Below are 23,589 nucleotides of genomic sequence, written 5' to 3' on the forward strand. Positions count from 1 at the left end.
CGCACACTGCTCTTGATCGTATCACTGATCTTAATAAGCTTTATGTATCGCCCTCATGACCTTCATCAGAGCTTTTGTGAGTTTTTAAAATTATCACCCTTATGTAGACCTAGCCACACCCACATCCGTTCCACGCATCGAAAGGGGTTGGAGGCGAAGGAAAAACAAATAAGTGCTACCAAATATAACAAGATGCATTTTATAAATATTCAAATAAAGTGTGTACATAAAACAAATTAAACAAGTCTGTAAAACAACAATGAGGACATCGACCTACCAAGCAAATTTTCATAAAACATTGGGTACAGTGTAAGAATAACGTCAGAGTAATCTGAAATAGGGGCATAATTCATCATTCATTTTCAAATTTATAACATACATATGCATTTCATCATTAAGAACTTTAGGAAATAATGTCTGGAGGGTGAAAATCCAAAAACATTCTGGATGATTTTATTTTGTGGCTGGCAGTTGGCATGGACCAATTTATCGCGTAAATGAAATATGCTAGTGTTTCTTGACCGCATCTCCCACTTTTCGCGAGTTCAAAGTATACGTAGTTGTGAACATTACAGGATGTTCTTTAGCTTTAGCAGGTCTTTTTTTTTGTAACAGTACATCTTGTGTTTTCCCCAATGCCAAATTAAGAGCTTCATCCAGTGATGCCAAATTAGTAATTTTGTTGCTATATTTAGCAACTTTTCAGACTACCCTGGCAACTTTTTTTTCAAACAACACCAAATTTAGCTACTTTAAAAATAAAAAAAGTGACAAATGCTAAAATGCACACATTTTCCCTCTAAATGACACAAAAATGATGTTCTCTGTCACACACTCATTCACAACACAGGTGCCTAGCTGCAATAGTGCACTGTGAGTGACGCCAGCAGCTGGTGCACAGGCAGCAGCAGGCCAGCAGCAAATTGCAAATCATTGTTAGCTGACTGCAGCAGCAGTAGTATGGGTTCGACGAGCCAAACCCAATGAATATAGTTGGTTACGAATGTTTGATCTTGAAAAGAACTTACATCATATCTCAATCACAAATGTACAGAAAAGAGTGGGAATCTGTACCTGAACAAATGTCAAATCATATTTTTTTGCGAGATGTCCAGTCAAATCATATTTTTTTGCCAGATGGCCAGTCAATTTGAGTAACGTTAAGTAATTATATCATTGCGTGATAACGTAAAACTGCGTTATTACATCACAACGTCATTTAGCAACTTTTAGCAACAAATCAACCTGCCTCTAGCAATTTACCCTGAAAATTAGTTGACAACACTGGCTTCATCCACACATTGTGGAGAATAGCCACTTCTTAGAAACCTATTGCGCATCTCCGCTGCTTTTTCCACTTTTTCACACCTAGCTCGGCTATTAGACAATTCTTTAGTAAAGGTTGAATAGTCTATTGTTCAGCTAATAGCCCGTCCTGCTATGCTTGTGAAAAACTAATAATAATACTTCTTCCTCTTTCCAATTAATCCAAGTGTTTCTTAGCCACAATCGGCCCCAACCCCAATTAATAAATTTGGGCACAGTCGATAGCGTGCTGGACTTTGGGTTAGAATGTTGAGGGTTCGAAACCTGCTCCCTCTCTTGCTATAACGAATGAGTTTGATACACCTGGTATTGGATATGGCTGAAAAAATAGTTACTAAATAGTGAATTTCATAAATGTACTTTATGACAAATATGCACCATCGTTTGTCTCTACACTAACTGACATATTCCTCTCAATTGTACATTTTTTTTGATTGACTCGTTATGACGATATAATTACTTAAATTAGCTTCCCCGTAATGTTTTGTCAGCCATATTTGCTGAAGTCACCAGGGATGGGTGGCCCGCGTAAAATTCGTCATTGGAACCACTCGATATGATTGGTCATATAAAAACCTTGGGACCCAAATGCAAAATAAGTGCTCTAACTTCCCCTTGTGGTGGTCTGGAGCAATGAAGCCGTGACGCTGTGTACCTTCGAGTCCCGCGGTGTAAACTCAACTTTTAAAAAAAATACATTAAATTAAAATAAATAAATAAACTCAACTTTTAAAGGAGGAACCACTGTACAAACGCTTGGTGTGGCCTTATTAGTCGATTGTACCCTGTAGTATAACTTTATGCAGCCGGGAGCGCTATTTGTATTTCTGGGCTCCCAGTCCCCGCCTGCTGATAAACTCAGAAGACAATGCCTAAGAAGTAATAAAAATGTGAGAAGAAATTAGCATTACAGCAGCAATATTAACATCACGGCAGCAACATTAAGACTTTTCGGTTTTCCGATTTTGCCTTCAAAATAAAATTATGCGGTAGAACGGTATGTGTATGATACGGAATCAATAATTTTGGAGCTTTACATAGTACATAATGTTACCAAATTTACGTAACTACATCAGTGGAAAATCGAAACTAAAGAGTTACTACTTTATATAAGGTGGAGCACATTGAAAAATTGTTGGAGATTAAGGTAATGAATGTAAAGAACATAATATTCTACAGACCCTATTGATATATGGTGTTATTTCTTGAGGGACTATGGTCTAAATACCCAGCAGCTCTTTCTACTCCATCCAATCCATTTGTCCCAATCCAAGACAGTGTAGAGCAATACATGACATATTGTCTTATAGAGAAAAACTATTATGTGTTGATGTAAAGGTTTGGTTGGGAATACTCAGTATATGGTGTCATTTCATGGGGCTCTGAATAATACAAAGTGTTGCTGGCCTTTTACTGTGGTCAAACAGCTTAAAATTGGGTGCCGGGACACTATAGGAAAAACAATTATCTGTGCCAATGTAAAAGTGGGGTAGGGAGTACTCCATAGGGTCTGTGGAATCTATATTATGGTGTCATTTCACGGGGGCTCTGAATAATGCTGAGTGTTGCTGACCTTTTACTTCGCCCATTACATTGGACACAATACAAATGTCTGTATTTGCATAACACATTGGCTTATGGAGAAAAAACTATTATTTGTGCCGATGTACAAGTGCGGTAGGGAGTACTCAGTAGGATCTGTAGAATCTATATAGTGTCATTTCATGGTGGACTGTGGTTAATATGCTCAGCAACACTTTCTACTCCACCCACTCAGAAAGAAGTGGTAGATATTTTTTTAAATTCTCATTGGTATGCCTATTTGCACCCCCGAGAAGCAGGGTCCAGAAAAGTTGAATCCTCTGCTTCAACCTTTTAGAAAACAGTAGCAGTTGTGTTTATGTGTGCTTGTTCTCTAAAGTAGTCTTATGAGAGGGCAATGTAAATTAGCTTTTTCACGATGGCATGCAAGACTGTTTTACATGCGTTATCGGAGAGTAAATTACTTAGTTGAAAGAAGTTAAGGTTTTAAGCTTGACCGATACAGCAGACTGATGACATTACGCTATATGCTTAATAATGAAATCATATTTAAATATCGAATCGAAAAATGCTGATATCGACATAGATTTTCCATATCGGTGCCCATCACTAATTTAATGGATTTATTTGATGAGAGATTGAAATGACAATGTCAGACCATGCATTTTTTACTGACAAATTTTATGAAATATTTAATTTAAACGAATGAATGTATCCTAGAGTGTGTTTGACCATGAACTTTAACCGACACATTTTACAAAATTGGTGACTGTACCCATAGCCTGGTTGACATTCATTATGTTTAAATTGTAAATAAATGTTTTTTTTTTTTTTTTTTGTTATTGTCTCATCACTGCAACTCCCGTACGGAATGGGGAGATGCAAAGGTCGAGAGCCGTGCGTCCTCCGAAATACAACCCAACCAAGCCGCACTGCTTCTTGACACAATGCCCACTTAACACAGAAGCACCAATGTGTCAGACCTTGTCAACTAGTGCGCAATGGGACAAGCACATCCCTGCCGGCCGAACCCTCCCCTAACCTGGACAATGCTGGACCAATTGTGTACCACCCCATGGGTCGCCACCAGCTGCGACAGAGCCCAAACGCGATCACGATACGCTGGTTAAAATAGCAAAACAAACTCTGAACCAATTACATAAATTTGGGGACAGGTAGAAAAGCATTAAACAGCTAGTTAGCTTGCACTTGCTAGCTAATTTGTCCTATTTAGCTAGCTTGCTGTTGCTAGCTAATTTGTCCTGGGATATAAACATTGAGTTGTTATTTTACCTGAAATGCACAAGCTCCACTACTCCGCCAATTAATACACACATAAACGGCCAACCGAAACGTTTCTAGTCATCTCTCCTCCTTCCAGGCTTTTTCATCTTTGGATTTATATGGTGATTGGCATCTAAACTTTCATAGTATTACCATGACTACTGGCAAAACATTTCGTCTTTCAATCACCCATGTGGGTATAACCAATGAGGAGATGGCAGTGGGTACCTGCTTCTATAAACCAATGAGGAGATGGGAGAGGCAGGACTTGCAGCACGATCTGCGTCAGAAATAGAAAGGAGTTCTATTTTAGCCCTTGGCAAACAGACTCTCGTTGGCACGCAATAATTGAATAACATGGATTTCTAAATTTATTTTGCGACGTTCGCACACGCGACATGTCTGGTCTGGTCAGCATGTTAGACCACTGCGCCACTCAGGAGGCCCAAGTGTATTGCACGAATGAAGTGGATGGAGAACAAAGTGTTTCTGGGTATTTAGACCTCAGTCTGCCATGACATAACACCATTTATAAATTCCACAGACCCTACTGAGTATTCACAACTTTTACTGCAGCACCAATAATACTTTTTTGCTCTATAAACCAATATATTCCATATACAGTGATTTGCATTGTGGCCATTTATTTGACATTGGAACATGTTTAAATATCACATGTAAGGCAAATGTCACTTAAATATAAACAAATATGAATCATTGTTAATGTTTTGACAATAAATGTGTTCTACTATTACATGGGACTTTATTTAGGATGTTTCCGAAATTATGTGACCCGGAAGTACTTTTTTTTAGTGTCGCTGACAGAGAAGGAGATCTCTAGCGACTGGTTCGTGACAGTGAAAACAGAAAGAAAGGTAAAGCAGATTAAAAAGATAAACGCTACAATAACCAGTAGCCAAATCAAGATTTTCAGAAACGGTGCTGAGCGTCACTTGGATTTGTCGTTTGAACTGAATAAACCACTCGTTCTAGCCTACACACTACACCCAGATTCGGGATTAGTCGTCGCATAGCTTCGTCCCGCTACTAGCCATTTAAGTCACCATTTATATTAACACGTTTGATTTACAGATAGCCATCTGTAACATAAAAGAAAATTCTAAATTGTTAATGTAAATGGTCATTTAAATGGCTAGTTGCGCGACGAAGTCGCGCATAACGTTAGTCGTCGCATAACGTTAGACGCAGGTTGTACTTGAGTTTCGTGAGGAACACGTTCCCTAAAGTACAAGTTTATACTGACGAATTGCGTATGTTAATCTACACATCTATTTGACAGCAATTGTTGAGATGAATAGTGAAAACTTTTCCATAAGTGAGAAGATTGTGTCGCCATCATACATTCGCCAGGGGTCACAGGCACGTCGCAGTCATGAGCAACTGATTAGACTGCTTTTGGAACAGGTATTATCCGATTTACAGACCTTAGAATTATCTGAATAGGGACGTCAAACGTTCAGCCTGCTGCACAGACCCTATTGACGACCTAGTCTAGAGCGCCTGGTTAAATTCTGTTTAAGAGCATTTAAAAAATAAACGATTTAAATGGTTAATACTAAGACGTATGTGATTATTGAACAAATGTGTGAATTTGCTTAATTTACTATCATCCTAAATTAAGATATTAAGACAAAAAAATCTAACATGTCAATTTAGGATGATAGTATATGTTGTCCACTCACAAGCTATTGCAACAATTACACCTATTTGTCAAAAAATGTAGAGTGTTTAAAAATGCTCTCAAACACAATTTAACTGGCTCCTCTAGACTAGAGTTCCATAGTCTGTACAGCAGCTTGAATGTTCGATGGCACCACTAGTATTGGACAAATTGAGGTAGGTCCCTCCCCGTTTCTTTCTTTTTACTTACCAACTTTTGGTTCTTAAATGATTTCCGTTGCAAGACGAATTGGAACCAAAGCAGAAACAAATGAGGAGGGACCTATCTAAATGTATCCAATAGAAACTCATTTTTATTGCATATCGCAACAGTTTGGGCTAATGATTACATCCATGATGTGAATGGAGATGGAGTGCACAACAACCATAACTTAGATGGATACTACACATACATTTGTTTACAGTTCTATTTAGCCTACATAATTCAGGTGTTGTGGCTGAAGCATGTACCTTGTTGCGTATACTCACTGTACCTTATAGGGCAAATGTCCTGAGGAGGGATGGAGCGAGAGCACAATAGAACTTTTCCTGAATGAACTGGCTGTGATGGACAGCAACAACTTCTTGGGAAATTGTGGCGTTGGTGAGAGAGAGGGCAGAGTGGCCTCTAGTCTGGTGGCCCGACGACATTACAGGTTATCAGCTGTTACTTGGAGCATTTTCAAAATAGACAAATTTACTTTAGCTTTGCTAAATTCCAAGTAGCCTTCAGTTTTGTCACACATGTCATGATCATGAGATCTGTGTTTATTGCTTTACACAGGTTAATCCATGGGATAGGACGATCTGGGGACATTGCTGCAATTCAACCCAAGGCTACAGGTTCCAGTCTGCTGAACAAGCTGACTAATTCAGTTGTGCTGGACATTTTAAAACTTTCAGGTGTGTAACTAAGTTTCCATTCAGCCTACTGATAAATTGATGGGGGAAAAAATCGATAGTATGCCAACATATCACAATATTATTTTGGACAATATTATATTGAAACTTTCACTCCCAAGTATCTATTTGTTTATTTATTTTTTAATAGTATGATTATTATAAACTCTTAACATGTGTAAACATTTGTATGAACATAACAAGATTCAGCAACTGAGACATAAACTGAACAAGTTCCATAGACATGTGACTAACAGAAATGGAATGTGTCCCTGAACAAAGGTGGGGTCAAAAGTAACAGTAACAGTCCGTATCTGGTGTGGCCACCAGCTGCATTAAGTACTGCAGTGCATCTCCTCCTCATGGACTGTACCAGATTTGCCAGTTCTTGCTGTGAGATGTTACCCCACTCTTCCACCAAGGCACCTGCAAGTTCCCGGACATTTCTGGGGGAAATGGCCCTAGCCCTCACCCTCCGATCCAACAAGTCCCAGATGTGCTCAATGGGATTGAGATCCAGGCTCTTTGCTGGCCATGGCAGAACACTGACATTCCTGTCTTGCAGGAAATCATGCACAGAACGAGCAGTATGGCTGGTGGCATTGTCATGCTGGACGGTCATGTCAGGATGAGCCTGCGGTAAGGGTACCACTTGAGGGAGGAGGATGTCTTCCCTGTAACGCACAGGGCTGAGATTGCCTGCAATGACAACAAGCTCAGTCCGATGATGCTGTGACACACTGCCCCAGACCATGACAGACCCTCCACCTCCAAATCGATCCCGCTCCAGAGTACAGGCCTTGGTGTTACGCTCATTCCTTTGACGAGAAATGCAAATCCGACCATCACCCCTGGTGAGACAAAACCGTGACTCGTCAGTGAAGAGCACTTTTTGCCATTCCTATTTGGTCCAGCGATGGTGGGTTTGTGCCCGTAGGCGAAGTTGTTGCCAGTGATGTCCGGTGAGGACCTGCCTTACAACAGGCCTACAAGCCCTCAGTCCAGCCTCTCTCAGCCTATTGCGGACAGTGGGAGCACTGATGGAGGGATTGTGCATTCCTGGTGTAACTCGGGCAGTTGTTGTTGCCATCCTGTACCTGTCCTGCAGGTGTCATGTTCGGATGTACCAATCCTGTGCAGGTGTTGTTACACATGGTCTGCCACTGCGAGGACGATCAGATGTCCGTCCTGTCTCCCTGCTGCACTGCCTTAGGCGTCTCTCAGTACAGACATTGAAATGTATTGCCCTGGCCACATCTGTTGTCCTCATGCCTCCTTGCAGCATGCCTAAGGCATAGGAGACCTGTTGTATTAAAGTAATAATGCCCTCAAAGCCAGTGTTTGGAGGATATATTGGCACGGTTTGCCGGCCAACAAAAACAAACCATGCCAATATATCCTCAACACCGGCTTCTCGGGCATTATCACTTAATTGTGTGTGTTTGCAGGTGTGCGAAGTGTGACCAGTTGTTTCGTAGTTCCAATGGCAACAGGGATGAGCCTGACACTGTGCTTCCTAACACTTCGCCACAAGAGACCAAAGGGGCGCTACATCATCTGGCCCCGCATTGACCAGAAGTCCTGTTTCAAAGCCATGATCACTGCAGGTTAGGCATTAACATTAACATGAAAGTATGTTCTGCTCTTAAAACTATCCATCAACAGTTTATTGTACTCTACATTCATGCTCTGATTTGTTATTCTTGCAATAGATTTACCTATCAGTTCAGTTGGGTTTGAAAGAATTACTTCTCTTTTCTAAGAGCTGCTTAACATGCATATACTCGACGCGTAGGGTCTAACTTTTGCAGAGTGTGACATGCTCCTATTAATTACAATGAAACCTGGGCATGAGCAGCATGGGTCAATTAGAGACTCGCCTTGCTCAGCACAAAATTACTCTTGGTTTCTAATTTCAAGAATAAGTCTCACGGCTAGGGTTGCACATTTTGGTGGAAACTTTCCGTGGGAATATATGGGAATTAACGGGAATATATGGGTTATTAATGGAAATATATGCAAATTAATATTAATACTATTTCAATTTAGATGTTTTTTGCATTGGATATATTTCACATATCATATGGAGACAGAAACATAAACCTTTTATCTTATTATAAGTAGACATTATTGCAAAAGATTAAATCCTTCCAATAGAAATAAAAGTTGACTCTTTACATGGGATAATTTCACAGAACAACAAAAGAAAGGGAATATTGAGTGATCCCCAATGATCCATCTTATCTCCCAAAAACATTTTCAACATAAAGCTGCAAAATGATAGTCTAGAAACTAAAGCTTTGGTTGTCTTCCTCTCAGGCTTCCATGTCTTCTCCCTGGACCACCTCAATGTCCACTTCTTGAACACCAGACTCTGAGGCCTCATCTTCACTGTCATTTTCGAACCTTGTTGAAGATGGCTCATTGTCAGGCTCAAAAAGCCTCAAATTTGCCCTGGTTCCCACCAATTTTTCAACCCTTGTATTGGTCAGCCTGTTGTGTGCTTTGGTGTGTGTGTTTCCAAACATGGACTAGTTGCGCTCTGAGGTAACTGATGTTGGTGGGATTTGGAGGATGATGGAGGCAACATGGGAAAGTCCCTTCCACCAGGTGGCTGATGAGATGTTGGCATGACTGCCACATTGCATCTCCATCCCAAAGCCCTTGTTTGGAAGTGTACTTCGCCAGACTGCCAAGAACCATCCAGGCCAAGGTGGCGAGACACGGTAGTGATGACACCATAGACTTTGTTGATCTCTGCACCAGACAGGATGCTATTGCAGAAGTCTTCACGCTTTCTGATGTATTTCAGAACTGCAGTTTCCTCTGCTTGGAGCAACAGTGAAGTGGGCAGGGCAGTATGGATTTCTTCTCTTACATTCAGAAGTGGAGTCTGGACATCAGACAGGATGGCATTGTCTCCCTCAATCCGTGCAATGGCTACTGCTATAGGTTTCAAGAGTTTTAGGCTGCTTTACCACTCTCTCCCGAAATACATCATCCAGGAGGATCCTCTTAATGGGGCTGTACATATCGACCGACTGTGATAGGGTCATTTCTTGGAGAGACTCCTTCCCCTCCAGGAGACTGTCAAACATGATTACAACACCACCCCAGCGGGTGTTGCTGGGCAGCTTCAATGTGGTGCTCTTATTCTTCTCACTTTGCTTGGTGAGGTAGATTGCTGCTGTAACTTGATGACCCTACACATACCTAACCATTTCCTTGGCTCTCTTGAAGTGTATCCATTGTTTTCAGTGCCATGATGTCCTTGAGGAGCAGATTCACCAGTGCAAATACCTTATGTGGTTCAAGGTCATTGATGACTGCCTTCAGCTCATCTGCAATGTGGAGATGTTGTAGTTAATTATTCCTGGCCCACAAACATCTGACCACTCATCAGAGATGATTGCAATACAGTCTGCTTTCTCTATGATTTGCTTGACCTTCACTTGAACTCTCCAGCAAATGAGTAGATAAAGCATGTCTGGTTGGAGGGGTGTAAGCTGGGCAAAGAACATTCAGAAATCTCTTCCAATGCACATTGCCTGTGAGCATCAGAGGTGAACCAGTTGCATACACAGCCCGAGCAAGTCATTCATCAGCATTTCTCTGACCATGTTCTTCCATCGAGTCAAAAAAACGTAGGATTCCAGGAGGACCATGAGCTGTTGCTATCGATAAGGTGTCTGATTCATCATTTTCAACTCGAGTAGAAGTAGAGGGACTTTTGTCAGAGGTTGCTTGTTGTGAGCACTGAGGGAACTTTATGCACTTGGCCAGATGATTTTGCATCTTTGTTGCATTCTTCACATATGATTTGGCACAGTATTTGCAAATGTACACAGCTTTTCCTTCTACATTAGCTGCAGTGAAATGTCTCCACACATCAGATAGTGCCCGTGACATTTTCCTGTAAAGAATAGAACAAAAAAATTGTTTAAAAAAAACAACAAATACAATTCCATGTACAGATTAACAGTTTAAGCAGTTAGATTAAACATTTCCTTTGTTTGATAAATGTTTTAAAATGAAACATGTATGGAAACGGGTGAATTAACATTCCTCAGTTAGCAGGCTCAAGCAAGCTAAAAACCCACATGGTAGCAAAAACAAACTAGCATAAATTGTTAGAAATTATTTAAACACACATTACTGTAGGCTACTATTTACTAGTTAACAAAAAATAATGTATGTCATATACAATATATTCACCCCACCCAGTATTTTAATCAAAATTTACCAGAAAGTATGTAGTTCTTGGCTCAGACAGTATAGTAGAGTGAGCTCAATTCAGAAGTTAGTATGCAAGATCTTGAGAATCAGCTGTACATGTGATGGAAGAGTGCACATGTGATGGAAGAATGCACTGTGCATGCAGAGGGTTGCAATTTCATTGACTTGGTGATAGTTTAACCAAAATATGCCGCAAGCCTTATGTATATCCCACAAAAAAGGTTCACTATTATAAGCAAACTGTTTTGATGAATTTAAGCAAAATTCCCGGGCTTAACTCCCCATAGAAAATTTCCGGAAAGTTTCCGACCTTTTGCAACCCTACTCACAGCTCACGCCTGTGAATGCTTGATCAAGTATTTTGCTCTCTTGCTCAATTTATGCATCCACTGTGGCAGCTAAAAACCTACTGTTTTTGCGCTGCCCCAGTGTAGTTCACCATGAGGCAACCCCAACATTGACAACTCTCTTGCTCCTTGTAACCATGGACAGGGTTTGAACCAGTGGTGGTTGAGAACATTTTGGAGGGTGATGAGCTGAGAACAGATATGGAAGCTGTGGAACGTAAGGTGCAAGAGCTGGGAGCAGAGAACATCCTTTGCATCCACTCCACTACTTCTTGCTTTGCCCCACGTGTTCCCGACAGGTATGCCTTGTCCTCAAGCCATCCAATCATGGTTCAGTAGAGCTGTGAAAGGTAGATGTGCATGTCCAATTATCATGTGCTATGTTAAATGGTATGACTTTAAACAAATGTTATTTGTGTAATCTGCATGTTGTTTATTATATCTAATTCATGACATTATTGACAAACATACACTGGAGTAATGTAGAAGTATGTTAGGTCAAGAGTACGAGGGCATTATTGATGACTTTTCTCTATTCTTGCAGATTGGAGGAGCTAGCCACTATGTCTGCCAAATATGATATCCCCCATGTTGTCAACAATGCTTATGGAGTGCAGTCATCCAAGTGTATGCACCTTATTCAGCAGGTACCAACTCATAACCCCCCAAAAAAAAAAAGTAGTCAGACCCCTTGATTTTTTTCAAAATGTGTTACATTTTATTCTGCAGCCTTATTCTAAAATGTATTAAATATGTTTTTCCCCTCATCAGTCTACACAATATCCTGAATGGACATTTTTAGTTTTTTTTTTCATATTTTACATTTTTTAAAGATAGTTTTTTAAATTCTTCATAAATGTGAGAGAAAAAAAATCACATTTACATACACTGCCGTTTAAAAAAAAAATTTAACCTTTATTTAACTAGGCAGTTAAAGTCAGTTAAGAACAAATTCTTGTTTACAATGACGGCCTAGGAACAGTGGGTAAAGTGCCTTGTTCAGGGGCAGAATGACAGATTTTTACCTTGTCAGCTCAGGGTTTCGATCTAGCAACCTTTCGGTTACTGGCCCAATGCTCTAACCACTTGGCTACCTGCCACCCCACCCCAAAAGTTTGGGGTCACTTAGAAATGTCCTTGTTTTTGAAAGAAAAGTAAAACATTTTGTCCATTAAAATAACACCAAATTTTTCTGAAATACAGCGTAGACATTAATGTTGTAAATGACTATTGTAGCTGGAAACTTTTTTTTACGGAATAGGCATGCGGAGGCGTACGGAATAGGTGTACGGAGACCCATTATCAGCAATCGTCACTCCTGTGTTCCAATGGCACGTTGTGTTAGCTAATCCAAGTTGATCATTTTAAAAGGCTAATTGATTATTAGAAAACCATTTTGCAATTATGTTAGCACAGCTGGAAATTGTTGTTCTGATTTAAAGAAGCAATAAAACTTTCCTTTAGACTAGTTGATTATCTGGAGCATCAGAGACATTGTCATGAAGCCACTGCTGCATTGTCTTGACTGTGTGCTTAGGGACCTTCAATGCTGCAGAACTTTTTTGGTACCCTTCCCCAGATTGGTGCCTCCACACAATCCTGTCTCGGAGCTCTACAGACAATGCCTTTGACCTCATGGCTTGGTTTTTTCTCTGACATGAACTGTCAACTGTGGGACCTTATATAGACATGTGTGTGCCTTTCCAAATAATGTCCAATCAATTGAATTTACCACAGGTGGACTCCAAGTTGTAGAACATCTCAAGGATGATCAATGGAAACAGGATGCACCTGAGCTCAATTTCGAGTCTCATGACAAAGGGTCTGAATACTTATGTAAATTAGTTTTTTCAGTTTTTACTTTTAATACATTTGCATAAAATAAAAAACATTTTTTGCTTTGTCATGATGGGGTATTGTTTGTAGATTACTGAGGGAATCAAATTATGTAATACATTTTAGAATAAGGCTGTAATGTAACAAAATGTGGATAAAAGGATGGGGTTTGAATACTTTCCAAATGCACTGTATATTATTTTTATACATAGCAAAGTTTGTTTTTTTCTATAATCTCATTAGGGAGCTCGTGTTGGAAGAATCGATGCCTTTGTACAAAGCCTGGACAAAAACTTCATGGTTCCAGTAGGTGGTGCCATAATTGCAGGTTTCAATGAGTCTTTCATTCAGGAGATCAGCAGAATGTATCCAGGTTAGTGCTGTTTAAAATTCGTAAGGGCCATATGCGTTTGAACCAGGGCTGCAACCTTTTTGTGTAAAGTTGCCATTATCTGGATTAGTTACTAGTCTGTTATCATGTGAGGCTCATGTAGTGTAATTGTTCTACCAGCCATCTGTGGTTGTATTTCTGTGTGTGTATTATATACAGTGGGGCAAAAAAGTATTTAGTCAGCCACCAATTGTGCAAGTTCTCCCACTTAAAATGATGAGAGAGGCCTGTAATTTTCATCATAGGTACACTTAAACTATGACAGACAAAATTAGAATTAAAAATCCAGACAATCACATTGTAGGATTTTTAATGAATTTATTTGCAAATTATGGTGGAAAATAAGTATTTGGTCAATAACAAAAGTTTCTCAATACTTTTGTTGTATACCCTTTGTTGGCAATGACAGAGGTCAAACGTTTTCTGTAAGTCTTCACAAGGTTTTCACACACTGTTGCTGGTATTTTGGCCCATTCCTCCATGCAGATCTCCTCTAGAGCAGTGATGTGTTGGGGCTGTTGCTGGGCAACACGGACTTTCAACTCCCTCCAAAGATTTTCTATGGGGTTGAGATCTGGAGACTGGCTAGGCCGCTCCAGGACCTTGAAATGCTTCTTACGAAGCCACTCCTTCGTTTCCCGGGCGGTGTGTTTGGGATCATTGTCATGTTGAAAGACCCAGCCACGTTTCATCTTCAATGCCCTTGCTGATGGAAGGAGGTTTTCACTCAAAATCTCACGATACATGGCCCCATTCATTCTTTCCTTTACACGGATCTGTCGTCCTGGTCCCTTTGCAGAAAAACACCCCCAAAGCATTATGTTTCCACCTCCATGCTTCACAGTAGGTATGGTGTTCTTTGGATGCAACTCAGCATTCTTTGTCTTCCAAACACGACGAGTTGAGTTTTTACCAAAAAGTTATATTTTGGTTTCATCTGACCATATGACATTCTCCCAATCTTCTTCTGGATCATCCAAATGCTCTCTAGCAAACTTCAGACGGGCCTGGACATGTACTGGCTTAAGCAGGGGGACACGTCTGGCACTGCAGGATTTGAGTCCCTGGCGGCGTAGTGTGTTACTGATGGCAGGCTTTGTTACTTTGGTCCCAGCTCTCTGCAGGTCATTCACTAGGTCCCCCCGTGTGGTTCTGGGATTTTTGCTCACCGTTCTTGTGATCATTTTGACCCCACGGGGTGAGATCTTGCGTGGAGCCCCAGATTGAGGGAGATTATCAGTGGTCTTGTATGTCTTCCATTTCCTCATAATTGCTCCCACAGTTGATTTCTTCAAACCAAGCTGCTTACCTATTGCAGATTCAGTCTTCCCAGCCTGGTGCAGGTCTACAATTTTGTTTCTGGTGTCCTTTGACATTTCTTTGGTCTTGGCCATAGTGGAGTTTGGAGTGTGACTGTTTGAGGTTGTGGACCGGTGTCTTTTATACTGATAACAAGTTCAAACAGGTGCCATTAATACAGGTAACGAGTGGAGGACAGAGGAGCCTCTTAAAGAAGAAGTTACAGGTCTGTGAGAGACAGAAATCTTGCTTGTTTGTAGGTGACCAAATACTTATTTTACACCATAAATTGCAAATTAATTAAAAATCCTCTCATTTTGTCTGTCATAGTGTAAGTGTACCTATGATGAAAATTATAGGCCTCTCTCATCTTTTTAAGTGGGAGAACTTGCACAATTGGTGGCTGACTAAATACTTTTTTTGCCCCACTGTACGTCTGTCTGATGTTGGTGACAAATTCTGTTTCCCCTCTGGAATATTGAAAGTTAATTAATTTTGGGAGCTCACGGTCTTGATCCAACTCCAATCCTGGGGAGCTACTTGTTGTGCAGTATTGTTTTCCAGCCCAGACGTAACTCACCAGTTTAAAATAATCAACATGTCATAAAATCAGGTATGCTTGTGCTAGGCCATAATAAAGATCTGCATGTGGCTAGTATGTGTAGTAGTTGGATATGTTGCCTAAAAGATGAGTAGAATAAAGAATAGAAGAAGAAACAGACTTCCATTTCCAACTATATCAAGTGAGTGTTAATCCTCTTTTTCTTTGTGATCGACTGTTGACTTCAAGCACCCTTTTTCTGTTTATGCAAGAATATAGACTTGAGCACATTCCTTCCATTTAGCTATAATAAAGTTCTCCCTGAATTGGAGTTAGATTTTAAGCACTCAAAGCCATAATAATGAGCTTATATTTTCAATTATTGTATGAATTGTAACCATTAAGGAACTAAATCGTTGAGAGGAATTGATATTGATACCGAAATCGATAGAATCCTAGGAAGGGTTCAGATTCGAAAGTGTTTGTCTGTCCCCTTTAGTATGACACTGACTTCCCTCCGTTTCCAGGTCGGGCATCAGCCTCACCCTCCCTAGATGTGCTCATCACCCTGCTCACCCTGGGAGCCAGCGGCTACAGGAAACTCCTGGCAGAGCAGAAGGTTGGGGCCTAATTTAATATTCATTCAGTTTAGGAAATAAAGTGAAACTGATTAGCATGTATTTTAATTTAGTGAAACATCTTAGTACAACAAGGGTGTAAGTCAGCCGCTATCCGTTTTTTCTTCAGTTGTCAGCACTGTGTGTTCTCTACATGTAAACTCCAGAGATAAAAATACAATTTAAGTAAAGGGGAGGGCGACAGCAAGGAGAAATCCATTCAAGTGAAGGAAAGGAGTTTCCAAAATAGTCCCTGTTGGCTCCATTTACTAAAATAGAGCTAACAATACAGTATACTAAAATGCGTTATGTACTACACCATTCCCAGACACTCCTAGGCAATATATGTGGAAAATCAGACTTGGAAAAGGGATAAAAATAAATAAAATAAACTCAAACGTCCCTTTTTCAGGACCATATCTTTCAAAGATAATTCGTAAAAATCCAAATAACTTCCCAGATCTTCATTGTAAAGGGGTTAAACACTGTTTCCCATGCTTGTTCAATGAATCATAAACAATTAATGAACATGCACCTGTGGAATGGTCGTTAAGACACAATTAAGGTCACAGTTATGAAAACTTAAGACACTAAAGAGGCCTTTCTACGTACTCTGAAAAACACCTAAAGAAAGATGCACAGGGTCCCTGCTCATCTGCGTGAACGTGCCTTAGGTATGCTACAAGGAGGCATGAGGACTGCTTATGTGGCCAGGGAAATAAATTGCAATGTCTGTACTGTGAGACGCCTAATACAGCGCTACAGGGAGACAGGATGGACAGCTGATCATCCTCGCAATGGCAGACAACGTGGAACAACTGCAACTGCATCACAACTGCAGGACAGGTACAGGATGGCAACAACAACTGCTTGAGTTACACCAGGAACACACCAGGAACGAACGCACAATCCCTCCATCAGTGCTCAGACTGTCCGCAATAGGCTGAGAGAGGCAGGACTGAGGACTTGTAGGCCTGTTGTAAGGCAAGTCCTCACCAGACATCACCGGCAACAACGTTGCCTATGGGCACAAACCCACCGTCACTGGACCAGACAGGACTGGCAAAAGTGTTCTTCACTGACGCGTCACGGTTTTGTCTCACCAGGGGTGATAGTCGAATTTGCATTTATCCCCGAAGGAATGAGCATTACACCGAGGCCTGTACTCTGGAGCGGGATCGATTTGGAGGTGGAGGGTCCGTCATGGTCTGGGGGCGGTGTGTCACAGCATCATCGGACTGAGATTGTTGCCTGCAATGACAGTTACAGGGAAGACATACTCCTCCCTCATGTGGTACCCTTCCTGCAGGCTCATCCTGACATGACCCTCCAGCATGACAATGCCACCAGCTATATTGCTTGTTCTGTGTGTGATTTCTTGCAAGACAGAATGTCAGTGTTCTGCCATGGCCAGTGAAGAGCCCGGATCTCAATCCATTGAGCACGTCTGGGACCTGTTGGATCGGAGAGTGAAGGCTAGGGCCATTCCCCCCAGAAATGTCCGGGAACTTGCAGGAGCCTTGGTGGAAGAGTGGGGTAACATCTCACAGCATGAACTGGCAAATCTGGTGCAGTCCATGAGGAGGAGATGCACTGCAGTATTTAATGCAGCTGGTGGCCACACCAGATACTGACTGTTACTTTTGATTTTCATGCCCCCCCCCGCCCTTTGTTCACGGACACATTATTCCATTTCTGTTAGTGACATGTCTGTGGAACTTGTTCAGTTTGTTTCAGTTGTTGAATCTTATGTTCATAGAAATATTTACTCTTGTTAAGTTTGCTGAAAATAAACGCAGTTGACAGTGAGAGAACGTTTCTTTTTTTGCTAAGTTTAAGCTCTTGTATTTTGCACTGGCAATGGTGCGCTGGTCTCCCCAGACAGCATTTGGTTACTTCTAACATGGTTCTTCTGTGTCACCATGAAATGTTGATTCCTATGGTATGCCATACAATGACCAAAATGCTATCAGATTAATGTTTGCTCAAATCCTCCCAGGAAATACCTCTTGCCACCACATGACCCGACACTGCCAGAGTTGATTGATTTCAATTGATCCTGATCATACATTTTTTTATGTCTGAACCAGATTATGGCCGTGTTAGAACGAATCAAAGCCATATCATGGATCAATTGTGACTGACTGACTGATCTACAAATAATAATGAGAAGATGTTTTGTAGATCAGTCAGTCTTGACTCTCCTTCAAAGTCGGCTGCAATGTTGAACACGCCCGTTAATACCATCTGCAGCTTACTGATTTCATAGCATACTCTTGCGATTCAACAGCTTTGAATAATTTGTCATAAAAGGACTCTTTCTCATTATTAAGAGCTGGTATACCTTTAGCTTAGGAAGTGAGCACTGTAAAGTAGGGGACACACAGGACTAATGTGTGTCCCCTACAGACCATCGCCCACAGTCCCAGGGTTTGTGTTCCGCACCATTCCCAGTGGTTGGCTGACTTTGCTGATTCAACAATCTTGGTTAGCATTCGGAGTGAAAAAAAATCCAAAAAACATCTTGCCAACATTAGAAAAAGAGTAAGGTTAACTTTAAGTATTAGCCAATTAGTCTGCATAGTGTCACGGGATAGAACGCTACGTTGTAGCTGACCCCATCAGAAAACCTGGCACATGTTAGCCCTATGCTAACATCACCAGGTGGCAGTTCCTGTAAAAACGTCCTCATCAGCTTATCAAAGACGTTAAACGTTTTCTCCACAAGTCAATGGCATTTCTTAAAATTGGGTCAACTCAGCCACCAGAGGGATTTTGTAAACCTCAAGTCAAGGTGTACTTTTGTTGCAATTACCTTCAGCCTGCTAGTGAGCAACCGTGGCAAAGTTGGTTTGACTTTGGATCTCCTGGGCTAGTTGGGGACCATCAATAAGTTACAAAATGTAAATGAGACAATTTTCATGTTGCACACCTTTTAGTTTAAATGTTTCAGTATTTCTATATCAATTTATAAAATGTATATTTGGTTTCAGGTTAACTCATTGAGATTTGAAGCTATTGAATTTTAACATATTGTCCCATGTACATTGTGTAATTTACCGATTTGTCCCAAACTTGCACCATAGGGATATCCAAAGTATACCCGTATTTACCAGAAGTATTATGGTTGGGTCGTGTGTAGCTGCACTCTGAATTGATGTTTACTTGTGTGCTGTCAGCATGTGGGCAGAATTGAAACCAACCCAACCTTCATTTACATTGTGACACAGTCATGACCACAAGTCTCGCAAAACTCAGTTTTGGATAAGACTCACTTAATGACAAAATATATTATTTAAAATATATTATTATATAATTTATATTATTTATATATTTTCTCCCCAGTTTCGTGATATCCAATTGGTAGTTAGTCTTGTCCCATCGCTGCAACTCCCGTGCGAACTCGGGAGAGGCGAAGGTCGAGAGACATGCGCCTCCGAAACAGAACCCTGCCAAGCTGCACTGTTTCTTGACACACTGCTCGCTTAACCCGGAAGCCAACCGCACAAATGTGTCGGAGGAAACACTGTTCAACTGACGACCAAAGTCAGCCTGCAAGCGCACCACAAGGAGTCGCTAGAGCGTGATGAGCCAAGTAAAGCCCCCCCAGCCAAACCCTCCCCTAACCCGGACGACGCTGGGTCAATTGTGCACCGCCCTATGGGACTCCTGGTCACGGCCGGTTGTGATCGAACCCCAGGTTGTAGTGAAGCCACAACACTGCAATGCAGTGCTTTAGGCCGCTGCGCCACTCTGGAGGCCCTTTTATCACCATGTCTTTATTACCAGTCTTTTGGAGCATTATTGCCATGACTGAGAATAGGGTAGTGTATTTGCAACTAAATAGCTGTAATTGGAATACTTTTTATGATGGTCTTAAATGAATATGATTGGGCAGTACAGAGACTGTAGGCATTACCATAAAAGATCAGACACACCAGTAAGATTATCAAACTTTTGCCTGCCAACAATACTTAGCACCCCCTGAGTGTCAGCAGTCAATCTCTTTTTTGAGTTCATACAGCAAAGACCTTGAAGTCATTGTTAATATTCTCCAAACCAGAAGGAGTCAGTAGCGTCGTTTGGCAATGCATATCCGCGTGAGTTTCTTAGTCAGAGAGGAAGAGGCAAAGTGAGAGATTTCAGTCTCGCCAAAATCTGTACAAAATGCGTTTCTGTGGGCTAATTTTGGACCTAAGCTTGTTGTCTGCCTTCCTGCCTTTGGGACAACGACTCCCATTGTTAGGGCAGAGACATGAGCATCTTGTCATTATATACAGATTACTGGCTTAGTTAATGGTCTTATATTCCAACGTTAACTAGCTAACTATGCTAATGTTGCTATTTTGTAGAACACTTTTGTTTATACTAGCCAGATGGCCACAGCTAGATAACTACCTAGCAAGATGATGAAGAAACAATTTAATTCACTTGCCATAGTCCCATACTGCCAGCGCCAGTCCGTAGCCAAATGTTTAGCTAGCTAATGTTAGCATGTTCGATAGTGAGCACAACATAGTTGGCTAAGGACACTGCACTACCTCAGCAGTGGACACGAGAAGGGTCAATCTGCAGACCTTGTTTACTACATGCCATGCCCACAACATGCTGCGCCCAGTACGCGCGTGTGTCACTTACTACATGCCGAGCCCACTGCCATTGAGGCTGCTAGCGATACTACAAAAGTATGTGGACACTCCTACAAATTTGTGGAGTCGGCTATTTCAGACACACCCGTTTCTGACAGGTGTATAAAATAGAGCACACAGCCATGCCTTCTCCATAGACAAACATTGGCAGTAGAATGGCCCGTACCAAAGAGCTTTCTGCCCTGGTAGAACTGCCCCGGAACAACTGTAAGTGCTGTTATTGTGAAGTGGTAAGTGCAGCCACGAAGTGGTAGGCCACACAAGCTCATAGAATGGGATTGCTGAACCCCGTAGAGCGTAAAAAATGTCTGTCCATGGCTGCAACACTCACTACCAAGTTCAAAACTGCCTTTGGAAGCAACGTCAGCACAAGAACTGTTCGTCGGGAGCTTCATGAAATGGGTTTCTATGGCCGCGGAGACGCACACAAGCCTAAGATCACCATGCGCAATTCCACGCATCGTGCTATAGCTAGCTACTTCCCTCGCCGTAACATTAACAGAACTGTGGGAAAGCAGTGCTCAGCTGGCGGAGGCAAAGGGCACTACACCGGTGTAGCTAGCTAGCAGCCACCTTCTTCTGTGGGGTTTTTCGGCAGTTGGCATTCAACGTTGGTGCATTACCACCACCTACTGTGCTTGGAGTGTGAGCCAGAGACGGCGCTAGTAGCCTCAATGGCAGTGGGTGCGGCATGTAGTAACAGCAGTCTGCAGATTGACATTATTGGCTAACACAGGCAGCTGTTTCATAGGAACTAATCTATAGTGACTTAATTATGTCAATGCTAGCTGCAGTGGTTAGCTAACTTGGAGGAAGTACAGTGCCTTCAGAAGGTATTCATAACCCTTGACTGAATTCAAAATTGATTTAATACATTATTTTTTTCTCACCCATCTACACACATATACCCCATAATGACGAAGTGAAAACATGTTTTTTTATATTTCTGCAAATTTATTGAAAATTAAATACAGCCATGTCTTATTTACATAAGTATTCACACCCCTGAGTCAATACTTTGGAGAAGCACCTTTTAGCGGTAATACCCAAGACTACTCAAAGCAGTTATGTCTGTATCAGCTTTCCACATCTGAATTTGGGGATTTTCTCCCATTCTTCATTGCATATTTTCTCAAGCACTGTTAAGTTAGGTGAGGATCAGCAGTGAACAGCAATCTTCAAGACTTTCCACAGATTTTCAATGGATTTCAAGTCTGGGCTTTTGTCTGGGCCACTAATGACTTTCACATTCTTGTTCTGAAGCCATTCCAGCATTGCTTTGGCTGTATGCTTGGGGTCATTGTCCTGTTGGAACACACATCTTTGCCCCCAGTCTAAGGTCGTTTGTACTCTGAAGCAGGTTCTCATCAAGAATTTGCTGGTACTTGGCTCCATTCATTGTACTTCATTCATTGTACCCTCTATCCTTACCAGTCTCCCAGTCCCTGCCACTGAAAACCATTCCCATGGCAGTTTGCTGACACCACTATGCTTCATGGTAGGGATGGTGTTAGACGGTGATGAGCTGTGCGTTGGATGCACTGTGAGAGTTATTTAAGATACTCTTCAATGAGGTAGGGTTTCAGATGTTTTCGAAAGATGGGCAGGGACTCCGCGGTCCTGACTTTAGGGGAAAGCTTCTTCCACCATTGGGGTAACAGGACAGAGAAGAGCTTTGACTGGGCTGAGTGGGAGCTGCCCTCCAATAGGGGTGTGAGGGCCAAGAGACCAGAGGTAGCAGAATGGAGTGCTTGGGCTGGGATGTAGGGTTTGAGCATAGCCAGAAGGTAAGGGTGTGCAGTTCCCCTTGCTCCGTCGGCAAGCATCAGGGTCTTGAAGATGATGCAAGCTTTGACTGGAAGCCAGTGGAGTGTGCAGAGGAGTAGGTTGACATGGGAGAACTTAGGAAGATTGAACAACAAGCAGGATGCAGCATTCTAGATAAATTGCAGGGGTTTGATGGCACAAGCGGGGAGCCCAGCCAACAACGTTGCAGTAGTTTAGATGGGCAATGACAAGTGCCTGGATTGGGACCTATGCTGCTTCCTGTGTGAGGAAAGGTCATACTCTACGGATGTTGTAGAGCATGAACCTGAAGGAAAAAGTCACTGCTTTGATGTTTGCACAGAACGACAGGGTATTGTTCAGGGCAAGCCAAGTTTCTTTGCACTCTCAGAGGGGGACACCATGGAGTCGTCAACTGTGATTGTTAGGTCCTGGGCAAGCTGAGATGTCTGCCAGGCACACAGAGATGCGTGTCGCCACCTGAGTGTCAGAAGGGGGGAAGGAGAAAAGTAGTTAAGTGTTATCCGCATAGCAATAATAGGAGAGACCATGTGAGGAAATGAAGGGCCGAGTGACTTTGTGTGAAGAGAAAAGAGGAGAGCGCCTAGAACCGAGCCCTGGGGGACCCCAGTAGAGAGAGCAAGTGGTGCAGACACAAATCCTCTACATGCCACCTGGTAGGAACGACCTGCCAGGTAGAATGCAATCCAGGAGTGTGCAGAGCCTGAGACACCCAAACCTGAGAGGGTGGAGAGCAGGATCTGATGGTTCACGGTGTCGAAGGCAGTTGATAGAGCTAGGAGGATAAGAACAGAGGAGAGAGTGTCAGCTTTAGCAGTGCGGAGAGCCTCTGTGACACAGAGGAGAGGAGTCTCAGTTGAGTGATCTGCCTTGAAGTGGGACTAGTTAGGGTCAAGAAGATCGTTCTGAGAGAGATAACTAGAGAGTTGGTCAGAGACAGCACATTAAATTGTTTTGGAAAGAAAATAAAGAAGGTATACCGGTCTGTAGTTTTTGACGTCAGGGGTCGAGTTGGTTTCTTGAGGAGGTGCCAACTTGAAGTCAGAAGGGACACAGCCAGTGATCAAGGGATGAGTTGAGGAGGGGATGTAGTCAAGTGGGCAGCCAGACATCACTAGTCGCAGGATTTCATCTG

At 41.9% G+C, this 23,589-nt stretch overlaps 1 protein-coding gene across 1 annotated transcript in view; it reads left to right on the forward strand.

Moving 5' to 3' along the window:
• Nucleotides 1-4,944: 4,944 nt before the first annotated feature.
• The window catches only part of sepsecs (Sep (O-phosphoserine) tRNA:Sec (selenocysteine) tRNA synthase), a 36,761-nt gene continuing 18,116 nt past the window's right edge, over nucleotides 4,945-23,589 (forward strand). Inside the window, exons 1-9 of the mRNA XM_024373256.1 lie at nucleotides 4,945-5,027; nucleotides 5,453-5,577; nucleotides 6,334-6,488; nucleotides 6,617-6,735; nucleotides 8,181-8,339; nucleotides 11,461-11,614; nucleotides 11,860-11,962; nucleotides 13,395-13,524; nucleotides 15,910-16,001. Of these exons, the coding sequence (XP_024229024.1) occupies nucleotides 5,464-5,577; nucleotides 6,334-6,488; nucleotides 6,617-6,735; nucleotides 8,181-8,339; nucleotides 11,461-11,614; nucleotides 11,860-11,962; nucleotides 13,395-13,524; nucleotides 15,910-16,001 (1,026 nt within the window). The 5' untranslated portion in view covers nucleotides 4,945-5,027; nucleotides 5,453-5,463. The remainder of the gene's footprint in view (nucleotides 5,028-5,452; nucleotides 5,578-6,333; nucleotides 6,489-6,616; nucleotides 6,736-8,180; nucleotides 8,340-11,460; nucleotides 11,615-11,859; nucleotides 11,963-13,394; nucleotides 13,525-15,909; nucleotides 16,002-23,589) is intronic.

This window comes from Oncorhynchus tshawytscha, linkage group LG15 (genome assembly GCF_018296145.1).
Source record: "Oncorhynchus tshawytscha isolate Ot180627B linkage group LG15, Otsh_v2.0, whole genome shotgun sequence".
Classification (NCBI taxonomy): domain Eukaryota; kingdom Metazoa; phylum Chordata; class Actinopteri; order Salmoniformes; family Salmonidae; genus Oncorhynchus; species Oncorhynchus tshawytscha.